This window comes from Melanerpes formicivorus, unplaced genomic scaffold, assembly GCF_026170545.1.
Source record: "Melanerpes formicivorus ecotype bairdi unplaced genomic scaffold, bMelFor1.0.p_v2 SCAF_82, whole genome shotgun sequence".
Classification (NCBI taxonomy): Eukaryota; Metazoa; Chordata; class Aves; order Piciformes; family Picidae; genus Melanerpes; species Melanerpes formicivorus.
Window position 1 is genome coordinate 536936 of NW_027142434.1, and position 23751 is coordinate 560686.

Genomic DNA, 23751 nt, shown 5'->3' on the forward strand with positions numbered 1-23751 from the left:
CCTCACTCCTTAAAGGGTTAGAGTCCTTCTTTGGTCCTCAGAGCCCCAGGAGTCATTCCCTCATCTGTGTGGAGGGAGGGTCCTCTCCCTGCACCTTGCATGGGCAGGGTGCATGCTCTGTCTTCTGCAGCAGGGCAGGGAGGCTCTGCAGGGGCTTGGGCAGATTGGATCCATGGCCAATGTCAATGAGCTTCAGCAAGGCCAAGGGCCAGGTCCTGCCCCTGGGCCACAACCACCCCAAGCAACACTGCAGGCCTGGGGCAGTGTGGCTGGGAAGGGTCTGGCACAAAGGGTCCTGGGGGTGCTCAGGGACAAGCAGCTGCAGAGGAGGCAGCAGTGCCCAGGTGGCCAAGAGAGCCGAAGGCCTCCTGGCTGGGATCAGCAATGCTGTGCCCAGCAGGAGCAGGGAGGGGATTGTCCCTCTGGGCTTGGCACTGCTGAGGCCACACCTGGAGGGCTGTGCCCAGCTCTGGGCACCTCCACACAAAGAGGGAGGTGGAGGTGCTGGAGCCAGGCCAGAGGAGGGCAAGGAAGAGAAGGGCCTGGAGAATAAATCTTGTGAGGAGCAAGTGAAGGAGCTGGGGATGGTTAGTGTGAGGAAGAGGAGGCTGAGGGGAGACCTCACTGCTCTCTGCAGCTGCCTGGAAGGAGGCTGTGGAGGGAGAGGTTGGTGCTGGTCTCTTCTCACAGGTCATTAGTGACAGAAGAAGAGGCAATGGCCTCAAGCTGCAGCAGGGCAGGGTCAGGCTGGACATCAAGAGTGCTCAGACACTGGCACAGGCTGCCCAGGGAGGTGGAGTCCCCAAGCCTGGAGGTGTTTGAGGGTCCTTTGGATGTGGTGCTTGGGGGCATAGTTTAGGGGTGACCCTTGTAGAGCAGGGTCAGTGGTTGGACTTGGTGATCCTGAGGTCTTTTCCAACCTGAGTGTTTCTTTGATAAAGAGGCCAAAGCAGGCCCAGCCTGTGGGGAGGACTGCAGAGACCTCCATGCCTGCAGGTCTAGAAGGAGCTGTGAGGAAGCAGCCTCTGCTCCACGGTTTTGGCACATCTCTGTCTCACCTTGCTCTGTGCGCTCCCTGGCTGCTGCCAAGGACTGGGGGAAGGGGGCAGGGCTGGTGAGCCCCCACCTCAGGAGGAATGGCAGCCCTGGTCTGCATCTCTCCAAAAGATCCTTGAATCAAACAGCACAGGAGAAGGGAACTTAGCAGCGCAGAGTAGGGCTGGAGGGCTGGGGCTGGGCAGGAGAAGGGCTGGTGTCAGCCGGCAGCAGTGGCAGCAGGGAGCAAGGGCTGCTGCTCACGGGGGTGGCAGGACCCACAGGGTCAGCAGGGATAGAGGACCTGGCAGCAGATGAGCTCACAGCCAAGCACTGAGGGCTTCTCCTTTCTCAGTGCACACCTGGAGTGCTCTCACTCAGAGGGACTGCTGAGACTGCTCCAAGGGGACGGCTCAGCCCACACACCCCGCGGGACAGGCTGGCAGGGAGGAGATGGGGCTGGGGCAATGGGGGTGTGCTGGAGGGCAGTGAAGGGGCTGTGCTCGGGGGGGGTCGGATCTCGTGGAGCCTGCTGGTGGGTCCTCAGCAGGGAAGGCTCTGTCTCGCCAGCCCCGAGCAGCCTGGCAGGCCAGGCCTTGCCGTGCAGGCAGCCAACGCCGCCGTGCCCGCCGCAGGTCCTTCCCCCGTGCGCAGCCTGCGCCTGAGCAGCGGCAGCCCTGCCTCGCTGGGCGCCTCCTGGCTGCCCGCCGCGGGGCACCGGGACGGCTACCACCTGCGCCTCTACCACAGCGACTCCCAGGCGCTGGTCAGCGACGTGTCCCTGCCGCCCGACGCCTCCACCTGCCTCTTCCGCGGACTGCTGCCGGGCAGCGAGTACGCCCTGCGGCTCAGCACCCTGGCAGGGTCCGCCCGCGCCAGCACCAGTGCCCACCAGTGGACAGGTAGGCAGGGAGGGCTGTGCCTGCCCACAGCGGGCGGGGGGCAGGGCTGGGGAGGGAGGGTGCAGCACGGGGGCTGGCTGCGGAGCCCCTGGGGTGGGGGGGCTTGGCATGGGGATTTGTGCAGGGTGGGGAGCAGCTGTGAGCCCAGGGTGCCAGGCTGAGGGGAGAGCCTCACACTTCAGCCCTGCTTTGGAGCACCCAGCTTGGGTCTGTGCGCTCCACGTCCCCGCAGGAGCAGGCAGTCTGAGGATGCTGGCAAAAGATCCTGGGGGGGGGAGATTCAGAGACGTTGCATTACTCAGGCTGCCACCTTCTGTGCCCTGCAAACTGGAAGAGGGTGACACTCTGGAGGGACCTCAGGACCTCCTCAGATCCCCTAGGAAGGGACATGGGAGAGACATCCCTCGGCAGCCCCCTGGCAGCAGGGAGAGCAGCTGTGGGCATAGGAGACCCTGGGGAGAAAGGAGGGTCAGGGAACCCCAGCCCAGTGCTGAGCCTCACTGCCTCCTGCTTTTCTCCTCAGTTCCCTCTGTCCCCACCCAGCTGAGGCTCAGCCCAGGCTCCAGCACCAGCCTGGTTGCCTCCTGGATGGGTGCTGAAGGGGCTGCCTGGCTCCACCTCGCACTCCACAACCTCCTCACCCAGACAGTGACCACGACCCTGTCAGCCAGGAGAGGCCTCACCAGCTACACCTTCCAGCATCTCCACCCTGGCACCCAGTACTGGCTGGGGCTGAATGCCACGGCTGGGCCCTACACTGTGGCAGGGCCCAATGCCACTGCCTGGACGTGTGAGTATGAACATCCCCTCGGTGCCTCTGACTCTCTCCCTGCCTCTGGTCCAGCCTCTGAATCCAAAGGTTCCTTGCCAGAGCCCTGGGTGCAGAGGCCAACTCTTCTGCTTGGACCTGGCCCAAAGCCTCTTTGGGTCCTGCCTCTGTGGCACCAAGATGCTGAGGCCACGGAGTCCCCTGGGCAGGTGAATTTCCATCCAGTGCCATCCTGCTTCTCTGTGGACTGCTCCACCTTCAGCCTGTGGCCTTTCCCTGAGGAGGAGGATGGAAGGGCAGCAGATCCCCCTGGTGTTCAGTGCAGCTGTGGTTGGCTCTCACAGGCCTCAGGGGTGTCCAAGGGCAGCAGAGAAAGCAGGAGGCAAGGGAACAACAGTTTGTCTGGTTTGAACTGGGGATCTCTGGAAGGAAGTGCACTCTGGTTGCTGTCAAGGGTACACTTTGCTAGCCCCTGACAGCCTCACCCTGGTGGATGGCCCTAAGGTGTGAGGTGCTGTGCAGACAGCCAAGGGAGCCAGCCTCCGGCAGACCAAGAAATTGAGGGCAGCACCAATCAAGGCAGCTTCCCCTTCTGGCCTCAGGCTGGCAAAGGCCCTGAGAGTGGCTTCCACCACCATGGTCCTGGCTTGCTGCAAATGCCACATCCACAGCACATGCCCCCAGTTCTGGTCCCAGACTCTTGGATGGTCCCAGGAAAACCAGGAGAGGAATGGAGAGGGCAGGTCTGGCCTCTTGGGTAGACCCAAACCCAGCTGGAGTGCCCAGCAAGCATTGTCCTTCTCAGTGAGCAACAACAGGATGTGGAGTTGCCAAGCTGCAGACTCAGACCTGCTGTGGGCAGTGACTCCTCCTGGCCCTGGGCAGAGGCAGTGGTCAGGCAGATGCTGGCAGGAGCTGGCTGCCACCAGGTGACAAGACTCCAGCTCCTTCCTGCTCCTCTTGCCAGGCCAGAAAGCTGGAGCCTGCTCATTGCTGACTCTGCAGCCGGGAGCCTGGAAGCACTCCACAGCCCCAGCTGAGCTGTCAGCTGTGGAGTGAGGCTGCTCCCTCCCTCTGCAGCTCTGACCCAGCTGAGCAGGAGGCCCTGGCACACAAGCCAGGGGTGTCCAGCCAGGGGTCTGGTCCTGGCCAGTTCCCAGGAGTATCACAAGCTCCTGACAGGAAGAGGAGTGGCACCTTCAGAAAGTTCCCAGCAGGGCTGCCAGCTCTCTCTGGGCTCTGCCAGGCCAGGAGTGGAGGCTCCACGCTCCAGGAGGGTGTCTGAAGCTGGATGCAGCTCGGCAGATAAGGAGGCTCAGGTCTGCCCGGGGTCCAGACTGGGTCCTGACACACACAATGCCCTTCCCTTCCAGACCCCCTGAGCCCTGCCAACGTGACCCTCAGCAGCACAGAGGATGAGAGCTCCTTGCAGGCTCGCTGGAGCAGCCCAGCCGGAGAGAGGGACTTGTACCTGGTGACCCTGCAGGAGGGGGAGGACGGTGCCCCCGCAAGGAACATCTCTGTGGGTGGGGACAGCAGCCACGTCACCTTCCACGGGCTGCGCCCCGGCAGGCAGTACCGGGTGCGGGTGACAGCGCTGGCAGGGCCCCACCGCGCCTCGGCCCTCGGCCCCGCAGCCTGGACACGTAAGCAGAGACCCCAAGGGGTCCCTCCGGGGCTGCCTCTGCTGCCTGGGGGCAGGGCAGGGATGGGGCTCTGTGCTGGCACCTGGTCTCAGGAGCAGGCTGTGAGGCAGAAGGGCAAAATCTGCTGCTCCACAGCTCCTGAGCGTGGACTCAGAGGTCCTTGGCAGTCTTGTGTGAGGTAGCACCGGGCATGAAGCAAGCCTGCATCCTGCTTGGTGTCCCTTGGACTCGGGGTTTGGTGGGCTTCAGGGCAGCTTCCCCTCCCCTCTGGTTTGATGGGTAGTGAAACACCACCAGTGCCCCGAGAGCAGCATCTCCCTGTGCCCAGTCCCTCCCGGCTGGCTCATGGAGCCATGCTTGGTACTGTCCCAGAGCTGCCACCCTGGGAGCCTGAAGCTGTGTTGGGAGGGACTGCCCCTGCCTCTGTGGCACAAAGCAGTGAAAGGCTCTCCCTGCAGACCTGGCTGCCCGTGTTTGGTGGGGGAAGCACTGCAGGATGTCAGGGGGGCGATCTGGGAGCCAGATGCACTGCCCCAGTGCAGTGACCTTCATGATCCTGTCCTTGTCCTCTGCAGAGCCACTAGCACCATCTGCTGTGAGCCTGTCCAGCCAGGGCAGCCCCTCCAGCCTGCTGGCCAGCTGGGAGGAGGCGCTGGGAGAGGGCTACCTGCTGGAGCTCAGCCCCGTGGGGCACCCTGTGAAGAAGAGTTTGCTGCTCAGAGGCTTCACCAACTTCACATTCGAAGGCCTCCACCCTGGCACCCTCTATGCCTTTGAGGTCAGCACCCTGGCTGGCCCCCACACATCTGCCCCCCAGCGCATCACCAACTGGACATGTGAGTGCCAAGCCTGCCCACAGCCAGCCCCGGGCTCCTCGCTGCTTCTTGCCCTTCCTCCCCTCAGGGCATGGGATGGCCTGGGTCATCTGCAGCATCCTGCAGTGAGAGAGCTCAGGAGGAGAGCAGAGGTGTTGCTGGGTGCCTCTGACCCTGCTCTGAACCCCAACCACCCAGCACAAGGGTGAGCAGAGCCCAGTGCCCTGCTTGTGAGGGGCTAGGGAACAAATCTCTGGAGGAGCAGCTGAGGGAGCTGGGGGTTTTCAGCCTGGAGAAGAGGAGGCTGAGGGAGACCTCATGGCTCTCTGCAGCTCCCTGAAAGGAGGTTGGAGCCAGGTGGGGGTTGGGCTCTTCTGCCAAGCAGCAAGTGATGGCATGAGAGGAAATGGCCTCAGATTGTGCTCAGGGGAGGTTTAGGTTGGATACTGGGAAAATGTCTTCCCTGTTAGGGTTATCAAGGCCTGGAACAGGCTGCCCAGGAAGGTGGTGAAGTGCCCACCTCTGGGGGTGTTTAAAGGATGTGTGGATGTGGTGCTGAGGGACCTGGTTTAGCATCAGATTTGGCAGTTCATGGCTGGACTCAATGATCCTAAAGGTCTTTTCCAGCCTAAATTATTCTTTGATTCTTCTCCCTTAGGCCACCTCCCTGTGGCACTGCTCAGGCTGCATCTGCCTGGAACCACTCCCCACCACCCTAGTCCAGACCTTCTCACCCACCACCTTCTCCAGGACCAGGCTGTGCTGGCCTGGTCCCTGTCACACTGCTGTTTGGGTGGGTGTCAGCAGGGGGGATGGTGGCCAAAGCACCTGAATGTAGTGGTAGGACCAGGGGAAATGGCTTCAAACTATGGCAGAGCAGATGTAGGTTGGATGTGAGGAACAAGTTCTGCAGCAGGAGGCTGCTGGAACACTGCAGCAAATTGCCCAGGGAGGGGGTTGATGCTCCATGCCTGGAGATGCTCAAGATGAGGCTGGAGAGGGCTCTGGGCAACCTGATCCAGTGGAGGATGTCCCTGCTGAGTGCAGGGGGTGGGACTGGATGAGCTTTGGAGGTCCCTTCCAGCCCAGGCATTCAGTGATTCTGTGGATGTAGGCAGTCTCCAGCCCCAGCAGGTCTGGGTTGCCCTTCTGCCAGGTGAGCCCAGCCCAGGCCAGCTCTGACTCTAGAACTTTCTTTTCCCAGATCCTCTGCCCCTGGAGCAGCTGACCCTGAGCAATCAGGGCCAGAGCAGCTCTCTGCAAGCCTCCTGGAGAGCAGCTCCTGCTGGCAGCAACAGCTACACAGCCACCCTCTGGGAAACCAAGTCCCAGAAGCAGGTCAGGAACATGACTGTGGGGAGCAGCTGGACAAATGTCACCTTCCAGGACCTGGTCCCCGGGAGGCAGTACAGGCTGGAGATGGCTGCCGTGGCTGGGCCCTACAGATCCCCTGTGAGAGCAGCCACAGACTGGACCTGTGAGTGTGCCCCCTGGCCATCCCTGCTCAGAGAGCTGCCTGCACGGTGCCAGGAGCAGCAGAAAGCTGCTGGCATGGGAGCAAGGCAGGCTGTGGACTGGTGTGGGATGTGGGGGAAGCAGGGGCAGGGCTGCACAGACAGGTAAGCAGTGCAAGGACAACCAGAGCCACATCCAGCCAGGCTGGAAGCAGTGCAGGAGAAACTCCTCCTGTAGACAGAAAATGTGCACAGGTGAGCAGCCAGCAGCCCAGGTGGGCAGCCAGCAGCACAGGTGGGCAGCACAGGTGGGCAGCCAGCAGCACAGGTGGGCAGCCAGCAGCACAGGTGGGCAGCACAGGTGGGCAGCCAGCAGCCCAGGTGGGCAGCCAGCAGCACAGGTGGGCAGCACAGGTGGGCAGCCCGCAGCCCAGGTGGGCAGCCAGCAGCACAGGTGGGCAGCCCAGGTGGGCAGCCAGCAGCACAGGTGGGCAGCACAGGTGGGCAGCCAGCAGCATAGATGGGCAGGCAGCAGCCCAGGTGGGCAGCCCAGGTGGGCAGCCAGCAGCACAGATGGGCAGCACAGGTGGGCAGCCAGCAGCACAGATGGGCAGCACAGGTGGGCAGCCAGCAGCACAGGTGGGCAGCACAGGTGGGCAGCACAGGTGGGCAGCCAGCAGCACAGGTGGGCAGCACAGGTGGGCAGCCAGCAGCACAAGTGGGCAGCACAGGTGGGCAGCACAGGTGGGCAGCCAGCAGCACAGGTGGGCAGCACAGGTGGGCAGCACAGGTGGGCAGCCAGCAGCACAACTGGGCAGCACAGGTGGGCAGCCAGCAGCACAACTGGGCAGCACAGGTGGGCAGCACAGGTGGGCAGCCAGCAGCACAGGTGGGCAGCACAGGTGGGCAGCACAGGTGGGCAGCCAGCAGCACAGGTGGGCAGCACAGGTGGGCAGCACAGGTGGGCAGCACAGGTGGGCAGCCAGCAGCACAAGTGGGCAGCCCAGGTGGGCAGCACAGGTGGGCAGCCAGCAGCACAGGTGGGCAGCACAGGTGGGCAGCACAGGTGGGTAGCCAGCAGCACAGGTGGGCAGCACAGGTGGGCAGCCAGCAGCACAAGTGGGCAGCACAGGTGGGCAGCACAGGTGGGCAGCCAGCAGCACAGGTGGGCAGCACAGGTGGGCAGCACAGGTGGGCAGCCAGCAGCACAGATGGGCAGCACAGGTGGGCAGCCAGCAGCCCAGGTGGACAGCCCAGGTGGGCAGCACAGGTGGGCAGCCAGCAGCACAGGTGGGCAGCACAGGTGGGCAGCACAGGTGGGCAGCCAGCAGCACAGGTGGGCAGCACAGGTGGGCAGCCACTGCCATGTCTGGCACGCAGCAGAAGCTCCTCTGCCCTGGGGTTTGATATGCCAGGGCTGGTTCCTGACCTGTGCCCACCAGGGACATGCAGTGGAGGGTGCTCAGCACGAGCACCTGCCGGCCTCCACTCCACACCACAGCAGCTCCACCACTGCCTCTCACCCCCTGGATGTCTCTTCCCTCTCAGACCCCCTGGCTCCAGCTGGTGTGACCCTGACCAACACTCGCCGCCCGCTGGGTCTCGCTGCCTTCTGGGACAAGGCTGCTGGGGATGTGGAGCAGTTCCAGCTCCAGCTCTACAGCAGGAGCCATGCAGCACAGAGGAACATCTCAGTGGGGCCAGGCACTCACAACTACACCTTCCTGGGCCTGTCCCCTGGCGTTCAGTACTTCCTGAAGGTCGCTGCCCTCGCTGGCCCCTACCGATCCTCGTCACACCTTGCCACGGAGTGGACTTGTGAGTGAGAGCAGGGACAGGGCATCCTGGCACTGCCCACAAGAGCAGCAGGGACAGGCATGTGTCTGGGTGGCAAAGGGGCTCTGATGAGACCTGTGTGCCCCCTGCCTCGGGGATGGGGACTCGTGCCACCACTTAGGTGCCGTGTGTTGGCTTCTGGGCCCAGCCAGCTCAGCCCTTCCCCAGCCAAGCTGAACCTTCTGCCTCTATAGACCACCTGTGACCTCAGGGTCAGCATGGGACTGGTGGGAGAGGGATGCAAGAGGAATCACAGAGACCCATATGGGTTTGCTGCTCTGTCCCCATGGAGCAGCAAGCCCAGTGGGCAGCTGAGTGCTCTCTTCTCAGTGCCACCAGCAGTGCCCTGGGGACATGTAATAGGACAAGGGGCAAGGGATGGAAACTGCAGCACAGGAGGTTCCACCTCACCATGAGGAGGAACTTCTGCACTGTGAGGGACACAGAGCCCTGGAGCAGGCTGCCCAGAGAGGTTGTGGAGTCTTCTTCTCTGGAGCCTTTCCAGCCCTGTCTGGATGTGTTGTGTGTGCCCTGTGCTGGATTCTGTGGCCCTGCTCTGGCAGGGGCTTGGACTGGATGCTCTCCAGAGGTCCCTTCCAGCCCCTGACATCCGTGCCCTGTGGTGTGCAGCAGCTTGCTCGTCCCCCAGCATGGCAGCAGCGCTGGCAGCCAGCCCTGTGCAGCGGTGCAGGCTGTGTCTTGGCTCCTCCAGCTGCTCTCCTCCACCACCTCATGGCTCTCCCTCTCTTGCCCCTAGATCCGCTCTCCCTGGCCAACGTGACTCTGCAGCCTGGCCGCAGCCCCCAGGAGCTGCTTGTGAGCTGGGTGGAGTCAGGGGGTGGCAGAGACCACTTGGTACAGCTCTCGGCGGCCGAGTCCCTGGAGGTGGTCAGGAACCTGTCTGTGCCCCGCGGCGTCTCCCAGCTGGCGCTGGGGGGGCTGGTGCCCGGCTCCCGCTACCGCCTGCAGATCGTTTCCCAGGCCGGGCCCCACCGCACCTCCTCCCAGACTGCCGTCGGCTACACCGGTAGGGACCCAGCCCCAGCCCCCGCCCCCAGCCCCCGCCCCCAGCCTGGCCCTCACCGGGGCAGGGGCTGGCAGCCAAGGGGGTGCCAGGACTGCTCTGCAGGAGAGCTCTGAGACCATGTCCCCACCACTCCTACCCGAGGTGCTGAGGCTCTCGGGGGGCTCTCAGCCATGCTGAGCCTAGCAGCTCAGCTGGGACAGTGGGGAGGGAAGGGACCTGGGGGTGCTGGTGGCCAGAAGGATGCCCCTGAGCCAGCAATGTGCCCTGGTGGCCAAGAGGCCAAGGGCATCCTGGGGTGCATTTGAAGGGCTGTGGTGAGTAGGTCAGAGAGGTTCTGCTGCCCCTCTGCTCTGCCCTGCTGAGGCCACAGCTGGAGTCTTGTGTCCAGTTCTGGGCCCCTCAGGGAACTGCTTGAGAGAGTCCAGCCCAGAGCCACAGAGCTGCTGCAGGCAGTGGAACATCTCCTGTGAGGAGAGCCTGAGGCAGCTGAGGGCTCTGGAGCTTGGAGAGGAGCCTGAGGGTGACCTCAATGCTGTTGCTAAAGCTGTGCAGGGTGATGCCCAGAGGCTGGAGCCAGGCTCTGCTGGGGCATGCCCAATGCCAGCACCAGGGGCAGTGGTGGAAGCTGAGGCAGAGGAAGTTCTCACTGTGAGGGTGCCAGAGCCTGGATCAGGCTGCCCAGGGGGGGTGTGGAGGTATCCAACCCCACCTGGATGTGTTCCCGTGCCCTGCCCTGGGTGCCCCTGCTCTGCCAGGGGGTTGGACTGGATGCTCTCCAGAGGTCCCTTCCAGCCCCTGGCACTCTGTGTGACACCTAGAGCAAGGGGGCTCAGCCCGTGGTGAAGAGGCAGTGATCAGCAGGGCCACAGGGAGCAGATGTCTTCAGTCTTTAGGCAGCAGGGAGGTTCTCACAGTCCTGCAGCTCTCGGCTTCATTCCCACACCAGAGGCAGCCCTGAGCTCCTCAGCTTTGTCCCCTCTGCCGCTGGTTCTCTCCCGCAGTGCCGCTGCCTCCTCTTTCCCTCTCTGCACACCCTCTGAGCACTGCCTGGGCTCTGGCTGTGCACTGGGAGACCCCTCGCGGGCAGAGGGACAGATACCTGCTCAGCGTGCAGGAGGAAGGCTCTGCTGCACCAGCAAGGAGCCTGGAGGTGGGGAAGGACAGCACCAACCTCACCCTGACACAACTGGAACCAGGAACTTGCTACCTGCTGGGGATCTGGGCAGCTGCTGGACCCTACCAGTCCCTCCCAAAGAACATCACCTCCTGCACAGGTGAGCATCCATCCACGGGGGTGAGTTGTGTGGGAGCACTGTGAGGAGCTCCAGCATGTTAGCACCCAGGGAGAGGAGGGCACCCTGCAGTCGTGCTGCCTGCAGCCCTCTCCTGCCTCTTACAGCCTTGTGCCCTGTGGGCACCCTGTGCTGCTGGCTGACCTGGGTGCTGCTGGGGCAAGTGAGACTCCCCCTGGAGGTGGCTGTGTGCTCAGAACTGGATCTTCTCCTCCCTGACTCACGTCTCTTTTCTCATAGCTCCTGCTGCACCAACCAACCTCAGCTTCACCAACCCAGGCAGCTCCTCAGAGCTGTACCTGTGCTGGAGCAAACCCCCTGGCAGGAGGGACCACTACCGAGTCACTCTGTACAGCCTCAGTGCCCACAGCAGGGTTGGGCTCCAGACCTTGAGTCCAGATGCCCAGAACCTCACCTGGGCTCACCTGGAGGCAGGCAGCAGGTTTGCTGTGCAGGTCACTGCCGTCAGAGGCTCCTTGGAAGCCTCCTCCAGCAACATCACCCAATGGACATGTGAGTCACAGAGTCATGGAAGTGCTTGGGTTGGGAAAGCCCTCTGAGATCCCCCAGGCCAACCCCAACCCCCCCATGGCCACCAAACCCTGGCCCCATGGCCACCAAACCCTGGCCCCATGGCCACCCCTTGCTGCAACCCCTCCAGCCATGGGGACTCCACCACCTCCCTGGGCAGCCTCTGCCAGGCCCTGACCACTCCTCCAGCAAAGCCATTTGGCCTCCTCTCCAACCTCAGCCTCCCCTGGCACAATTTCAGGCCAGTTCCTCTCCTTCTGTCCCCTGAGCCTGGGGAGCAGAGCCCAACCCCCCCTGGCTGCAGCCTCCTCTCAGAGAGCTGCAGAGAGCAATGAGGTCTCCCTCAGCCTCCTCTGCTCCAGGCTCAACCCCCCCAGCTCCCTCAGCTGCTCCTCTCCAGCCCTCTTCTCCAGACCCTTCCCCAGCTTTGTTGCCCTTCCCTGGCCCTGCTCCAGCCCTCAGTGTCCTTGGAGTGAGAGACCCAGAACTGAACCCAGTGCTTGAGCTGTGGCCTCAGCAGTGCCCAGCACAGGAGCACAATCCCTGCCCTGCTCCTGCTGCCCACACCGCTGCTGCTCCAGGCCAGAATGCTGGTGGCATTCTTGGCCCCCCTGGGCACAGGCTGGCTCGTGTTCAGCCAGCTGTTGAGCAGCACCCCCAGGTCTGGTGGGCTGGGTTGGGCACAGCACCCCACTTTGCCCCAGACTCTCCCTCTGAGCCTTGCAGGGCACCCTCTGCCCCCTTCCCCAGCCCACTCTGCCTCTCCTGCTACAGAGCTGTCACAGCCTTCTGCTCACTGTCCTCACTCCTTCCCTGACCCAGAACCAATCCTCTCTACCCACCCCAAAGGCTCTGGGTGCCTCCCCTGGCGTGTCCAGCTGCAGGCTCTGGACATTGTGTTGCTCTCTGCCCACCTGTCCCCATGCTGCTCTCTGGGGAAGTCTGATGCCCAGCTTGGCCACCATGCAAGGGGGAGCTGGGGGCTAGAGCCCAGCATGAGGAGCTGCTGGGCAAAGCAGCCACCTCCTAGCACTGAGTGATCAGCAGTGGCACCTGGGGGCTGACTGCCTCCCTGTTGCTTTACAGATCCTTTGGCCCCTGCCAACCTCACCCTGAGCAGCCCCTCTGCCACCACGCTGCAGGTGTCCTGGGCAGCAGTGGGGCGAGGAGGGGAAGGCTACGTGGTGGATGTCTATGAGACAGCCTCCAGCAGCCAGGCTGGGCACACGCTGCTGGGGGCAGGTGCCAGGAGTCACATCTTCAGGAACCTGAGCCCTGGCACCTACTACAGTGTGGCAGTGAGGGCCACAGCTGGGCCTTTCCATAGCACCACCCCCAACATCACCCACTGCACACGTGAGTATGGTGCCCTGCCCCAGTCCTGCCCCAGTCCTGCCCCAGCCCTGCCCCAGCCCTGCCCCAGCCCAGCCCCAGCCCAGCCCCAGCCCTGCCCCAGCCCTGCCCCAGCCCAGCTCTCCCCTGTCTGTTCAAACCAGAGGCCAGCCTGAAGCAGCCAGGCTCTGCCTTCCCCTCCCACCCACACCGGTGCCCTCGTGCTGATGCCCTGCTGGGTGCAGTGTGGGCCCTCTGTGTGTGCCTCCTGTGTGTGCCCCAGTGGTGCTGCTACCCCTGTGTGTGCCCCCTGTGTGTGCCCCAGTGGCGCTGCCACCCCGTGTGTGCCCCCTGTGTGTGCCCCAGTGGCGCTGCCACCCCTGTGTGTGCCTCCTGTGTGTGCCCCAGTGGCGCTGCCACCCCTGTGTGTGCCTCCTGTGTGTGCCCCAGTGGCGCTGCCACCCCTGTGTGTGCCTCCTGTGTGTGCCCCAGTGGCGCTGCCACCCCTGTGCCTGTCCACAGGCTCCGGCAGCTGCCACAGAGCCGGGGCAAAGCCAGCCCTTGGCACTCTGCAGGGCTGCCCCCTGTCCTGCAGCACATACATGAAGCATGCCCTTGCCCCAGCCCAGATGTGGCTCCTGGCAGTGACTTCTGCTTCCTCCCCAGGCCCCCTGCCCCCGGCCGGCCTGCGCTGGCTGAGCCTGGGGCACCCTGACCGGCTGAGCGCCGCCTGGGCAGCCGCGCCCGGGGGCCGGGACGGCTACACCCTCACCCTGTACCAGGCCCTGCTGGGCACCGTGGCAGCCACAGCCTCTCTCGGGAGGGACAGCCACAACTTCACCTTCCTGGGCCTGACCCCAGGCTGCAAGTACTCCCTGGAGGCCGCTGCCACAGCTGGGCCGTACCGGGCAGCGGCGCCCAACGCCAGCGGCTGGACACGTGAGTGGCAGAGGGCTGCCCCCTGCAAAGGGCTGGCACATGTTGCACCCCTGGGCAGTCCTGAGGAGAGCTGTGGGGCTCACAGGGGACCTGGTGCCTTTGGGGGGGTGCAGACTCCTGCATGCATGCAGCCTGTGGCAGTCAGTGCAGGGCACGGTTACCCTCATGGGGATGTGCAGCTCCAGACCTGCACAAATGCTTGGTGATGGCAGGCAGGGGTTGCCCAGCTGTGCCCACAAGGTAAGGTCCCCCTGGCACCCCTCCTCCTCCCTGTGTGCAGCAGCACTGTGCCTTCACTGGGTCTCAACAGCAGGTAGAAGCCATATTGCCATAAGGGGTCACTGAATGAAGCAGTGCAGGGGCCAGCTGCAGGGGGGAGGCAGCTGTGCCCTGGGCAGGGCCTAGTCCAACGCTTCTCCCTACCCAGAGAGATTCCAGGGCTGGCCAGAGGAGCTGTGCCAGCTGGGCACTGGAGGACATTTGCAAGTGGCAGTGGCCAAGGTGCTGCAGCTGGGCTGTGGGGATGAGGGCGAGGGTAGGGCTGGCACGTGGGGGACCAGGGAGGGTGAGCAGCATCACAGGTGAGGATGAGGAAGGGAAAGGGAGGATGAGGAGTGTGCCACAGGTGGTCTACCAGCCCTAGCCATAGACCTCCCCTAGGCAGGGAGCATTCATCCTGCTGCACCACGGCCCCTCTGTCTGTCTCCCTCTGCCTGGCACCCAGTCCCTAAGCCAGGCCTGGTGTCTCCCCAGGGCCCCTGCCCCCGGCCGCCGTGCGCCTGCTGAGCCTGGGGCACCCTGACCGGCTGCGCGCCGCCTGGGCAGCCGCGCCCGGGGGCCGGGACGGCTACACCCTCACCCTGTACCAGGCCCCGCTGGGCACCCTGGCAGCTGTCACCTCGCTGGGCAGAGACATCCACAGCTTCACCTTCACGGGACTGGCCCCGGGGAGCAGATACCTGCTGGAGGTGGCGTCCGTGGCAGGCTCCTACCCAGCTCCTGCAGGGAACGTCAGCAACTGGACCTGTGAGTGTCTGCTTCCGGGGCGTGGGCACCTTGCTGGGCACTCACAAAAGCTCCTTCTAAAGGACGTTGCCCTGATGGCCTTCATGGCAGACAGTGAGCCCTGCCTGAGTCCCAGGGCGGTGCCCAGCAGCACTGTCAGCTCCACCAGCCCAGCTGAAGAGGCACAGAGGAGGCAGCAGTGGAGAGGATTCTCCTTCCCCTCTGCTCTGCCTGGCTGGGTGCTCCCTCCTCACCCACCTCTGGCTGTCCCCAGCTGGGACAGGGCTGTCCTGGCTCAGGCAGGCACCACTGAAGCTTGGAGAAGCTGCTGGGTGCTGCCATGCAGCCGAGGCCAAGTGCCCTGTCCCGTGCGGTGCCTCCCTTCTGATGTCACTGCATGGCACCCAGGCAGTGCCCTCAGACCCTGGCACAGCTCCCATCTTGTCTTTGCAGACCCCCTGGCACCCCGCAAGGTGCACATGACAAACCAGGGCTACCCCAACAGGCTGAGTGTGTCCTGGAGAGCTGAGCCCCAGGGGCAGGACAGCTACCAGCTCCTGCTGTACCACTCGGGCTCAGGTGTGCTGGCAGCCAACGTCTCTGTTGGGAAAGCCATCAGCAAGTTCACCTTCTCTGGCCTGGCTCCAGGGCACAAATACCTGCTGGAGGTGCTGGCCATGGCAGGGCCCTACGCAGCCTCTGCAGGGAACATCAGTGACTGGACAAGTAAGTGGCAAGAGCTGGAGCTCCTTGCATCATGCTTGAGGGTCAGCTTTCCCCAGCTGGGGAGGCTCAGCAGCTGTAGCTGGCACTGCTGCCTGAAAGCTGTGGGTGCCACCCAGGGGGTCCTGGGCTGTGCAAGGCCTTGGTAGAGGGGAGAACAGGGCACTGCTGCTGCCCACAGGGCAGCTTGGCAGCCGTGGCTGCTGTTCCAGGGGGCACCTGCAGCTTGTGGCCCTGCTCTTCACAGGGGCTGGCTCCAGGCCAGGTGAGGAGCAGCAGCAAGGGACCTCATGGCAGCAGGGCTGCTCTGGCAGAGGACACCTCCAGCCAAGGGGCAGACCCCCCCCAGCCCCACTGCCTTTCTCGCAGGCACTCAGAAAATCCCTGGCATGGGGATAAGCAGAGGCTGGGCTTTTCTGGGATGTTTAGGAATGTGGAAGTTGCAGACAAGCACAATGAGCCCTTTCATGTGCATGTCCCACAGCCCCTGCCCTGTGCCTGGGCACTCCAGAGCATCCTGCTCCCACGCTCAGCCAGCCCCGGGCAGGGTACTGGCAGTCAGGGGCAGAGCCCTCCAGGCAGGTCTCTAATGAAACTTGCTAATTAGCAAGAGGAAGAGCACAGTTCCTCATGCTCCTCACTCTGCATGTCCTCCAGCTGCCCTTTAAAGGTCACTTCTGGTAGTGACAGCCAGGAGCTGCAGAAATGCTATCAGTGGCCAGATGAAGAAGCTGGCCAGGAGCAGGCAGTGTGAGCTTGCAGCCAGGAGGCCAAGGGTGGCCTGGGCTGCATCAAAAGCAGTGTGGCCAGAGGAGAGAGGGATCCTGCCCCTCTGCTCTGGGGAGACCTCATCTGCAGGGCTGTGGCCAACTATGGAGCCCTCACCACAGGAAGGACCTGGAGCTGCTGGAGAGGGTCCAGAGGAGAGCCACAAAAATGCTCAGGGGGTTGGAGCAGCTCTGCTGTGGGCACAGGCTGAGGGAGCTGGGGCTGTGCAGCCTGGAGAAGAGAAGGCTCCAGGGAGAGCTAATAGCAACCTTCCAGTACCTGAAGGGAGCTACAAGGAGACTGCAGAGGGACTGTTCCCAAAGGCCTGCAGGGACAGGATGAGAGACAATGGCTTCAAACTAGAGCAGAGCAGATTTGGATGTGAGGAACAAGTTCTGCACCATGAGGGTAGTGGAACACTGGCACAGGTTGCCCAGGGAGGTGGTTGGGGCCCATCCCTGGAGATATTCAGGGTCTCCTTGGATGGAGCAGGACACGTGCATGCCAGCCACCCTCCCCTGCTCTGCTTTCCATTGCAGCTCCTTCAGTCCCCAGCAACCTCTCTGCAGTGCCCGAGGGGCCGGGCACGGTGCTCGTCTCCTGGGGCAGTGTCTCCGGGCAGCAGGACGACTGCCAGCTGTGGCTGCGGGACCCCAGGAACAGCTCCCAGCCCTGGAGGCATGCCCTGGGCAGAGGGCAAGTCCAGCACCTCCTCCAGGGGCTGGTCCCAGGCAGGAACTACTCTGTCTCCTTGAACTGTGTGGCTGGGCCCTACTGGAGCAGCACTAAGCCCTTGGCAGTGCCCATGGGTGGGTATGCACTGGTATGGGGATGCAGGGAGAGCAGGTGGGAGGGGGAGAAGTGCCTGCTGGGGCTCCAGGCTGGGTCAGCCCTTAGGTGTCATCAGCAGCATGGGCAGTGCTCATGGTGGGAGATGAGGAAAGCTCCATCCCAGAGATTGCCATCACCCTGTGGCCACCTGAGGAGCTCAGCAGCCTCGCTGCAGAGACCTCCCCTGGACACCTGCCCAGCCCTGAGCTGTTGCCTTGTCCCAGATCAGCTCCCATCTCTGCTCCTCTCCCATTGCCCTAGGGACAGGCAGCAGAGCACCACAGCAGCTCTGGGCTGAGGTTGGGCTTCCTCCAGCCCAGGGAGGTCAGAGCCTGCCCTGTGCCCTTCGCAGAGCCAGAGCCAGTGCAGGACCTGCGGTGCCTACCGGAGCCAAGGAGCCTTTACCTGAACTGGACTAACGCTGCTGGGGACGTGGAGGCCTACGAGGTGGTGACAGAGAGACTCTCTGGTGGCTCTCCCACCCCCATGTCCCTCAGCAGCAGCCCTGGGAGCGAGGCCAGGCTGGAGGGGCTGGGGCCCAACACCTCCTACCGCATCGCCGTGAGCACCGTGGGCAGGAACAGCCTCAGGGGCCAGGCTGTGACTCTGCTCTGCAACACCACCATGGAGGGTGAGTCCCCTCCACCCCACAGCCTCGTCCCATGGTGCTGCTACACACAGTGGTCAGCAGGAGGCTGGCAGACAGCACCAAGCTGGGGGGCTGTGCTGGTCTGCAGCAGGGCAGGGAGGCTCTGCAGGGGCTTGGGCAGTTTGGATCCATGGCCAATGTCAATGAGATTCAACAAGGCCAAGGGCCAGGTCCTGCCCCTGGGCCACAACCACCCCAAGCAACACTGCAGGCCTGGGGCAGTGTGGCTGGGAAGGGTCTGGCACAAAGGGTCCTGGGGGTGCTCAGGGACAAGCAGCTGCAGAGGAGGCAGCAGTGCCCAGGTGGCCAAGAGAGCCAAAGGCCTCCTGGCTGGGATCAGCAATGCTGTGCCCAGCAGGAGCAGGGAGGGGATTGTCCCTCTGGGCTTGACACTGCTGAGGCCACACCTGGAGGGCTGTGCCCAGCTCTGGGCACCTCCACACAAGAGGGAGGTGGAGGTGCTGGAGCCAGAGCAGAGGAGGGCAAGGAAGGGAAGGGCCTGGAGAATAAATCTCATGAGGAGCAAGTGAAGGAGCTGGGGATGGTTAGTGTGAGGAAGAGGAGGCTGAGGGGAGACCTCACTGCTCTCTGCAGCTGCCTGGAAGGAGGCTGTGGAGGGAGAGGTTGGTGCTGGTCTCTTCTCACAGGTCATTAGTGACAGAAGAAGAGGCAATGGCCTCAAGCTGCAGCAGGGCAGGGTCAGGCTGGACATCAAGAGTGCTCAGACACTGGCACAGGCTGCCCAGGGAGGTGGAGTCCCCAACCCTGGAGGTGTTTGAGGGTCCTTTGGATGTGGTGCTTGGGGCTATGGCTCAGGGGTGACCCTTGTAGAGCAGGGTCAGTGGTTGGACTGGGTGATCCCAGGGGTCCTTCCCAAGCGGAATGACTCTGTGATTCTGATTAGTCCTGGGGACTCTTTCAGTTAACTGTGAGCCCTCTGTGGTCCTGCACTGGAGTGCAGCAGGGCAGGGCTCTGGGCAGGCTGTGCTGGGAGCACTCAGCAGTGTGTGGTGTGGCTGTGGGAGCAGGGGCACACTGCAAGGCTGTGCTTGCTCCCTCCTCTTCCAGCTCTGCCTCCCCCCCTGCGGGCAGACAGCTTCCAGGTGGAGGCCAGCTCTGCAGTCATCATCTCCTCAGAGCTGTTCAGTGAGGAGAATGGGCAGATCCAGTTCTATGGAGTGGTGGCCACCACCAACCGCTCAGGTGAGTGCCCCCCGTGCCCTGCCCTGCCCTGCCCGGGGCCCCGGCAGCCCAGCAGCTGCCCTGGGCTGTGCTGTGGCACTGCCACTGCCACCTTGTGCATTCCCCTTCAGTGCTCAGGCCCACCCAGGAAATCATGTCCAGCACCTGGTATGACCACTATTATGGGATGGAGGACTCCTACCTGGCTGTGGTCATCCCCAATCCCTTCCCCCCGAGCCCCAGGAGCTCCCCTGAGACCTGGCGAGTGCCGCTGGGCACCGAGGAGTGCGGCCGCGCCAGGGCCCCCTGCAACGGGAAGCTGAAAGCCAACGAGCAGTACAGGTGAGACCCCCACAGCCCCCCTCCAAAAGAGACTGCACATGGCCCTGCCAGCTGCCACCACCAGCTCCCTCCATGTCACCTCACCCTCCTGCTCCCCAGGTCTCCCCAGCAGTGGGCCTGAGGGCTGCTCCACCAAGCAGAGTCTGAGGGGTGCCAGGGCTGGCATCTGGGGGGTGTCAAGCAGTGTAAGTGGGCAGGGGAAGGAGAGCAGAGGTGAAAGCTGAGGCTGGCAGGGGCTGGCTGTGGGCAGTGTCCACCTCTAGGTGAGAACTAAAATGGGGCTGCATCCACAGCAGTGTGGCCAGAGCTGGAGAGAGGGATCCTGGCCCCTTGCTCTGCTCTGGGGAGACCTCCCCTGCAGGGCTGTGCCCAGACCGGGGGCCCCCAACACAAGAAGGACCTGGAGCTGATGGAGAGGGGCCAGAGGAGGCCAGAAGGATGATCAGAAGCCTGGAGAACCTCTGCTGTGGGAACAGACTGAGGGAGCTGGGGGTGTTCAGCCTGGACAAGAGAAGGCTCCAGGGAGCCCTCAGAGCTGCATTTCAATAGCTGGAGGCTGGGCAGGAGCTGCTTCCAAGGGCCAGGGACAATGGTTTGAAACTGGAGCAAGAGAGGTTTAGGTTGGACACCAGGAGGAAGCTCTGCACCATGAGGGTTGGGGAGACACTGGAACAGGTTGCCCAGAGAGCTGGTTGAGACCCCATCCCTGGAGACATTCAAGGTCAGACTGGATGTGTCCCTGGGCAGCCTGATCTAGCAGAGGTGTCCCTGCTGACTGCAAGGGGGTGAACAAGGTGACCTTGGAGGGTCCCTTCCAACCCAATGCACTCTGTGAACATACAAACGTTTCACTCCAGGGCACCTTTAGCACAGCTGATAGCAAAGCAGGGCTCCTGCTGCACAGAGAAGCTCACAGCCTTGGGCAGGCCTCTTAACTCAGCTGCTCACAGTTTCATCAAGCAGGGACCCTATCCCCAGGCACTTCTCTGGCAGAGGGATCCCCCAGACCCTGGAAGATTGCCCCATTTCTGTTTAGAGAATCACAGAATGGGTTGGGCTGGAAGGGACCTTCAGGATCATCCCTGCCACGGGCAGGGACACCTCCACCAGCCCAGGCTGCTCAGGGCCTCATCCAGCCTGGCCCTGAACACCTCCAGGCAGGGGACAGCCACAGCCTCCCTGGGCAGCCTGTGCCAGGCTCTCCCCAGCCTCACTGCAAAGAATCTCCTCCTCATCTCCAGCCTCAGTCTCCCCTCTCCCAGCTCCAAGCCTTTGTCCCTCGTCCTGGCACTCCCAGCCCTTGTAAGCTTACAGCAAGGGTTGCTGACTGCTGGGAGAAGTCACCAAGGGGTTGGGACAGGAGAGGGTGCAGGAGGGAGCTCTGCCCTGCCAGGGAAGTAGGGCTGAGAGCTGCCCTTTGGTTTGCCAGTGAGTGGAGTCCAGGTCCCTGCTGTTGGGTTGGGACCTGCTCCCTCTCCTTCTCTGCTTCCCTCCCTTTGCTTCTGCTGTGTGCAGACCCCAGAAGTAGATGAGAAACTGGCAGAGGTTCTTGCAGGGTCGTTTTAATTCACTCATGATGCCAAGCAAGGGCTTCTTTAGCTGCCTTGAGGGGCAGCACTGGCAGAGACTGGTGTGACCTGGGCTGCATCAGGTGCTGGCTGCTTCTCCTGGGGAAAAAGGGAGCTTCCAGAGAGCCATTCCCTTGGGAATCCTACCCAGGGTAGGGTCATCAAGAGCAAAGAGCTCTTCCAGCTGCCCCCAGGGGCTGTGTAAGCACAGCTGGCAGGAGAGCTTCTCATCCCATACCCACCAGAGGTGCTGTGGTCCCTGGGTGCTACAGGAGACTCCAATGGCTTCAGAAGAGCTGAGGCTGACTGCTCATGGAGCTCACCTGCTCTGTACTGCTAAGGGTCCTGCCTGACTCCCCCTCAGGCCTGCCAGCCCAAGCCCTTCTGTTCAACCCTAACAGCCTTCTGCTGCTGGGGACAGCCTGGGCACGAGCTGGGGCTGCATTGCCGATGTTGGCACAGGCCAAGAGCTGCCCCTGGCCTCCAGGAGACTTCAGCACAAACACAGAGATCCCCCTTCACCCCCTCCACCCCCTCCACCCCCTCCACCCCGACAGTGTGCCTCTGCCCACCCCTCCCAGCTGCTACTTTCACTCCAGCATCAACCTCTAGCAGGGTGGCAGCTAATTCATGGCCATCAGGCTGTGCACCTAGCATGACTCAAAGCCATGTACATAACTGTGCAGTTACTGAGGACTAGAAGATGCTCTTGCAGCCCTTCCCAGCTTGCTTTGGCTGCCCTGGCCAGCAGGTACCCAGCACAGGCTGTGCTGCTCCCCTAGCGTGGTGAGGAGCTGACACTGCTGGCAGCCCAACAGCCTGCAAGCCAGCCCTTGTCTCTTGCAGTGAGCTGGGTGTCCCCAGGCCCCTGTCCCTCATGCCAAGGCATCTGCAGGCTCAGTTTCCAAAGACATGTCTGCTCTGGCCTCCAGGGTGCTGCCAGAGCAGACTCACATCAGACTCCAGGTTAGACTCCAAAGCTCTGTGGGAAAGCCTTGGCTTGCATCTAGGGCACGGGAGCCCTCCCCTTCCAGGCTCCCTGCTCAGGAGGAGGTCAGCTCTGCAGAGAGCTGGGAGGCCTGGTGTGCACAGTGCTGGGAGGAGGATGTAGGGCAGAGCTCCACAGGGTAGTGCTCAGCCCCTCCCAGCTGAGGTGCCCCTGTTTCAGCTACCCAGGCTTAGCTCTTCCAAGTCACCCCAATTAAAGGCCCGACCTGAGCTAAGGCAGGACTCAGCCCAGCTTGCCTGTCCCTGCTCACTGCTGTCCTTCCCTGTTTCAGTCCTAGGAGAGAACAGAAACTCACCACTTGTGTCTGCAAGGAACCCTGTGGAGGAGAGGCAAAATGTCTCTGCTGGAGGAGTGGTCAGGGCCTGGCAGAGGCTGCCCAGGGAGGTGGTGGAGTCCCCATGCCCAGAGGTGTTCAAGCAAGATGTGGCCATGGCACTTGGGGCCATGGTTTGGTGGCCATGGGGAGCTGGTTTGATGGTTGGATGATCTCAGAGACCTTCTCCAACCCAAGGAGCTCTGTGGCTCTGTGAGAGCTGTTCCCTGTTTGTGCTCTCTGAACATCTCAGATTCTCTCAAGTGCAACAAGCTTGCTCAGGAGCAGGGAAGGGAGGAGAGACACTTCTGATGTATTTCCTACATCCCTGCAGGAAACCAGCTCCTTCCAGTGCAGCACTTCAGACAGGGGCAGCTGTCCTGCTGCCTTGGGTCTCCCTGCTCCTGGCTGCCTGGGAGCTGTGCCTGCTCCTGGCTGCCCCTCACGGCAGACTCTGCTCTGCCCTAGGTTCAGCATCGCTGCCTTCACCAAGTACGACCCTGTGGCCCCCGCAGTGACCTTCACCTTGTTCTCAGGTAAGGTGGAGAGTCAGGTCCCTTCCAACCCCTGAGATCCTGTGACCTTCCCTACCTGGTGCTGAGGGCAGGGGGAACTGGCAAGCTGCTGATGGCACCCAGAGGGCTGCAGAAATGGAGCCATTTCCTGACTCCTCTCTGTTCTGTCTCCTTTTTGTGGCAGCCTCTGGTGCAGACACAGCTCCTCTCTCAGTGCCAGTAATTGCTGGAATCATCACGGGATTTCTCCTGACTCTTGCAGCCATTTTTGCTTTGGTCTACTGGAAACAGCTCAGAGCAAAGAGGTGAGCAGGAGGCCCTCTCTTACCCGAGGGTGCCTGCTGAGGAGGCACTGCCAGGCCAGGAGGAAGAGCAGTGGGAGGGTATGCAAAGAGATGTAGGCAAAGGAGGACACTGCCAGGGGAGTGGTGCCTGGCAAGGACAGAACAAGGGGCAGAGGTGAGAGGGTAGTGCCCATGAGCTATGAACTGCCAGCAGCCCACACCTGTGCAGGGCAGGGTACTGCTCTAGGGGCCAGCAGTCCACAGCACAGCCACAGCAGCTGCCCCTGCACTGCAGGAGCAGTGACATCTCCCATGCTTTGTTCCAGAGCCAAGAAGAACAGCTTGCCCCAGGAAATGGTGACCTACAGCTCGAGGTGAGTGCTGGGGAGCCGCAGCGTCCCCACCGCAGGTCCCAGAGGGCTTTACCAACTTCCTTTCTTATGCTTTGACTCAGAGAAATCCAACTCTGTCTCCTCCTCTTCAGCTGGGCTTCATCCTGGGCTTCCCCACATTCAGTATTTATTGCCCAGCTCCACTCCATTGTCTGCACCTCCTCTGCAGGGCTTCTGCTGCAGGAGGATGTCCTTACCCTGGCATCCTGCAATGCTCTTGGACCCACATCCCTGGGCAGTGATGTGGGCTGCAGACCACCCCTGAGTGTGTGCAGCCAGGTTCTGCAGCTTCAAGGCTGGCTTGTCCCTGCCCACCTGGGTGTCTCACCAGACCTCCCCACAGCTCACCCAAGCTCTGTCCTGGCCTCTGCTTGCTGCAGGAACGTCCATCGGCCGGTGCCCGTCGAGAGCTTCAAGCACTACTATGAGATGAAGACAGCTGGTGCCAACCAGGCCTTCTTCCAGGAGTTTGAGGTGAGCTGGGACTCCTGCCACAGCTCATCCTGGCTTTCCTCTCCAGGCAGCTCATGCCCCAGCTGTTGGGTGGCTCTGCATGCACTCCTCCTCTCCAGGCACAGAATTCCATCTCTCC

The 23751-nt window shown here is 62.6% G+C and overlaps 1 protein-coding gene across 1 annotated transcript in view; it reads left to right on the forward strand.

Moving 5' to 3' along the window:
• LOC137454614 (receptor-type tyrosine-protein phosphatase V-like) overlaps positions 1-23751 on the forward strand; it is a 50742-nt gene that overhangs the window by 11632 nt on the left and 15359 nt on the right. The window contains exons 5-25 of the mRNA XM_068164724.1: positions 1671-1937; positions 2461-2727; positions 4080-4352; positions 4928-5188; positions 6372-6644; positions 8170-8439; positions 9215-9484; positions 10486-10758; positions 11017-11289; positions 12394-12663; positions 13306-13578; positions 14332-14604; positions 15037-15309; positions 16614-16883; positions 17258-17536; positions 18623-18757; positions 18868-19078; positions 22437-22504; positions 22668-22788; positions 23094-23141; positions 23540-23633. Coding sequence (XP_068020825.1) covers positions 1671-1937; positions 2461-2727; positions 4080-4352; positions 4928-5188; positions 6372-6644; positions 8170-8439; positions 9215-9484; positions 10486-10758; positions 11017-11289; positions 12394-12663; positions 13306-13578; positions 14332-14604; positions 15037-15309; positions 16614-16883; positions 17258-17536; positions 18623-18757; positions 18868-19078; positions 22437-22504; positions 22668-22788; positions 23094-23141; positions 23540-23633 — 4742 coding nt within the window. The remainder of the gene's footprint in view (positions 1-1670; positions 1938-2460; positions 2728-4079; positions 4353-4927; positions 5189-6371; positions 6645-8169; positions 8440-9214; positions 9485-10485; positions 10759-11016; positions 11290-12393; positions 12664-13305; positions 13579-14331; positions 14605-15036; positions 15310-16613; positions 16884-17257; positions 17537-18622; positions 18758-18867; positions 19079-22436; positions 22505-22667; positions 22789-23093; positions 23142-23539; positions 23634-23751) is intronic.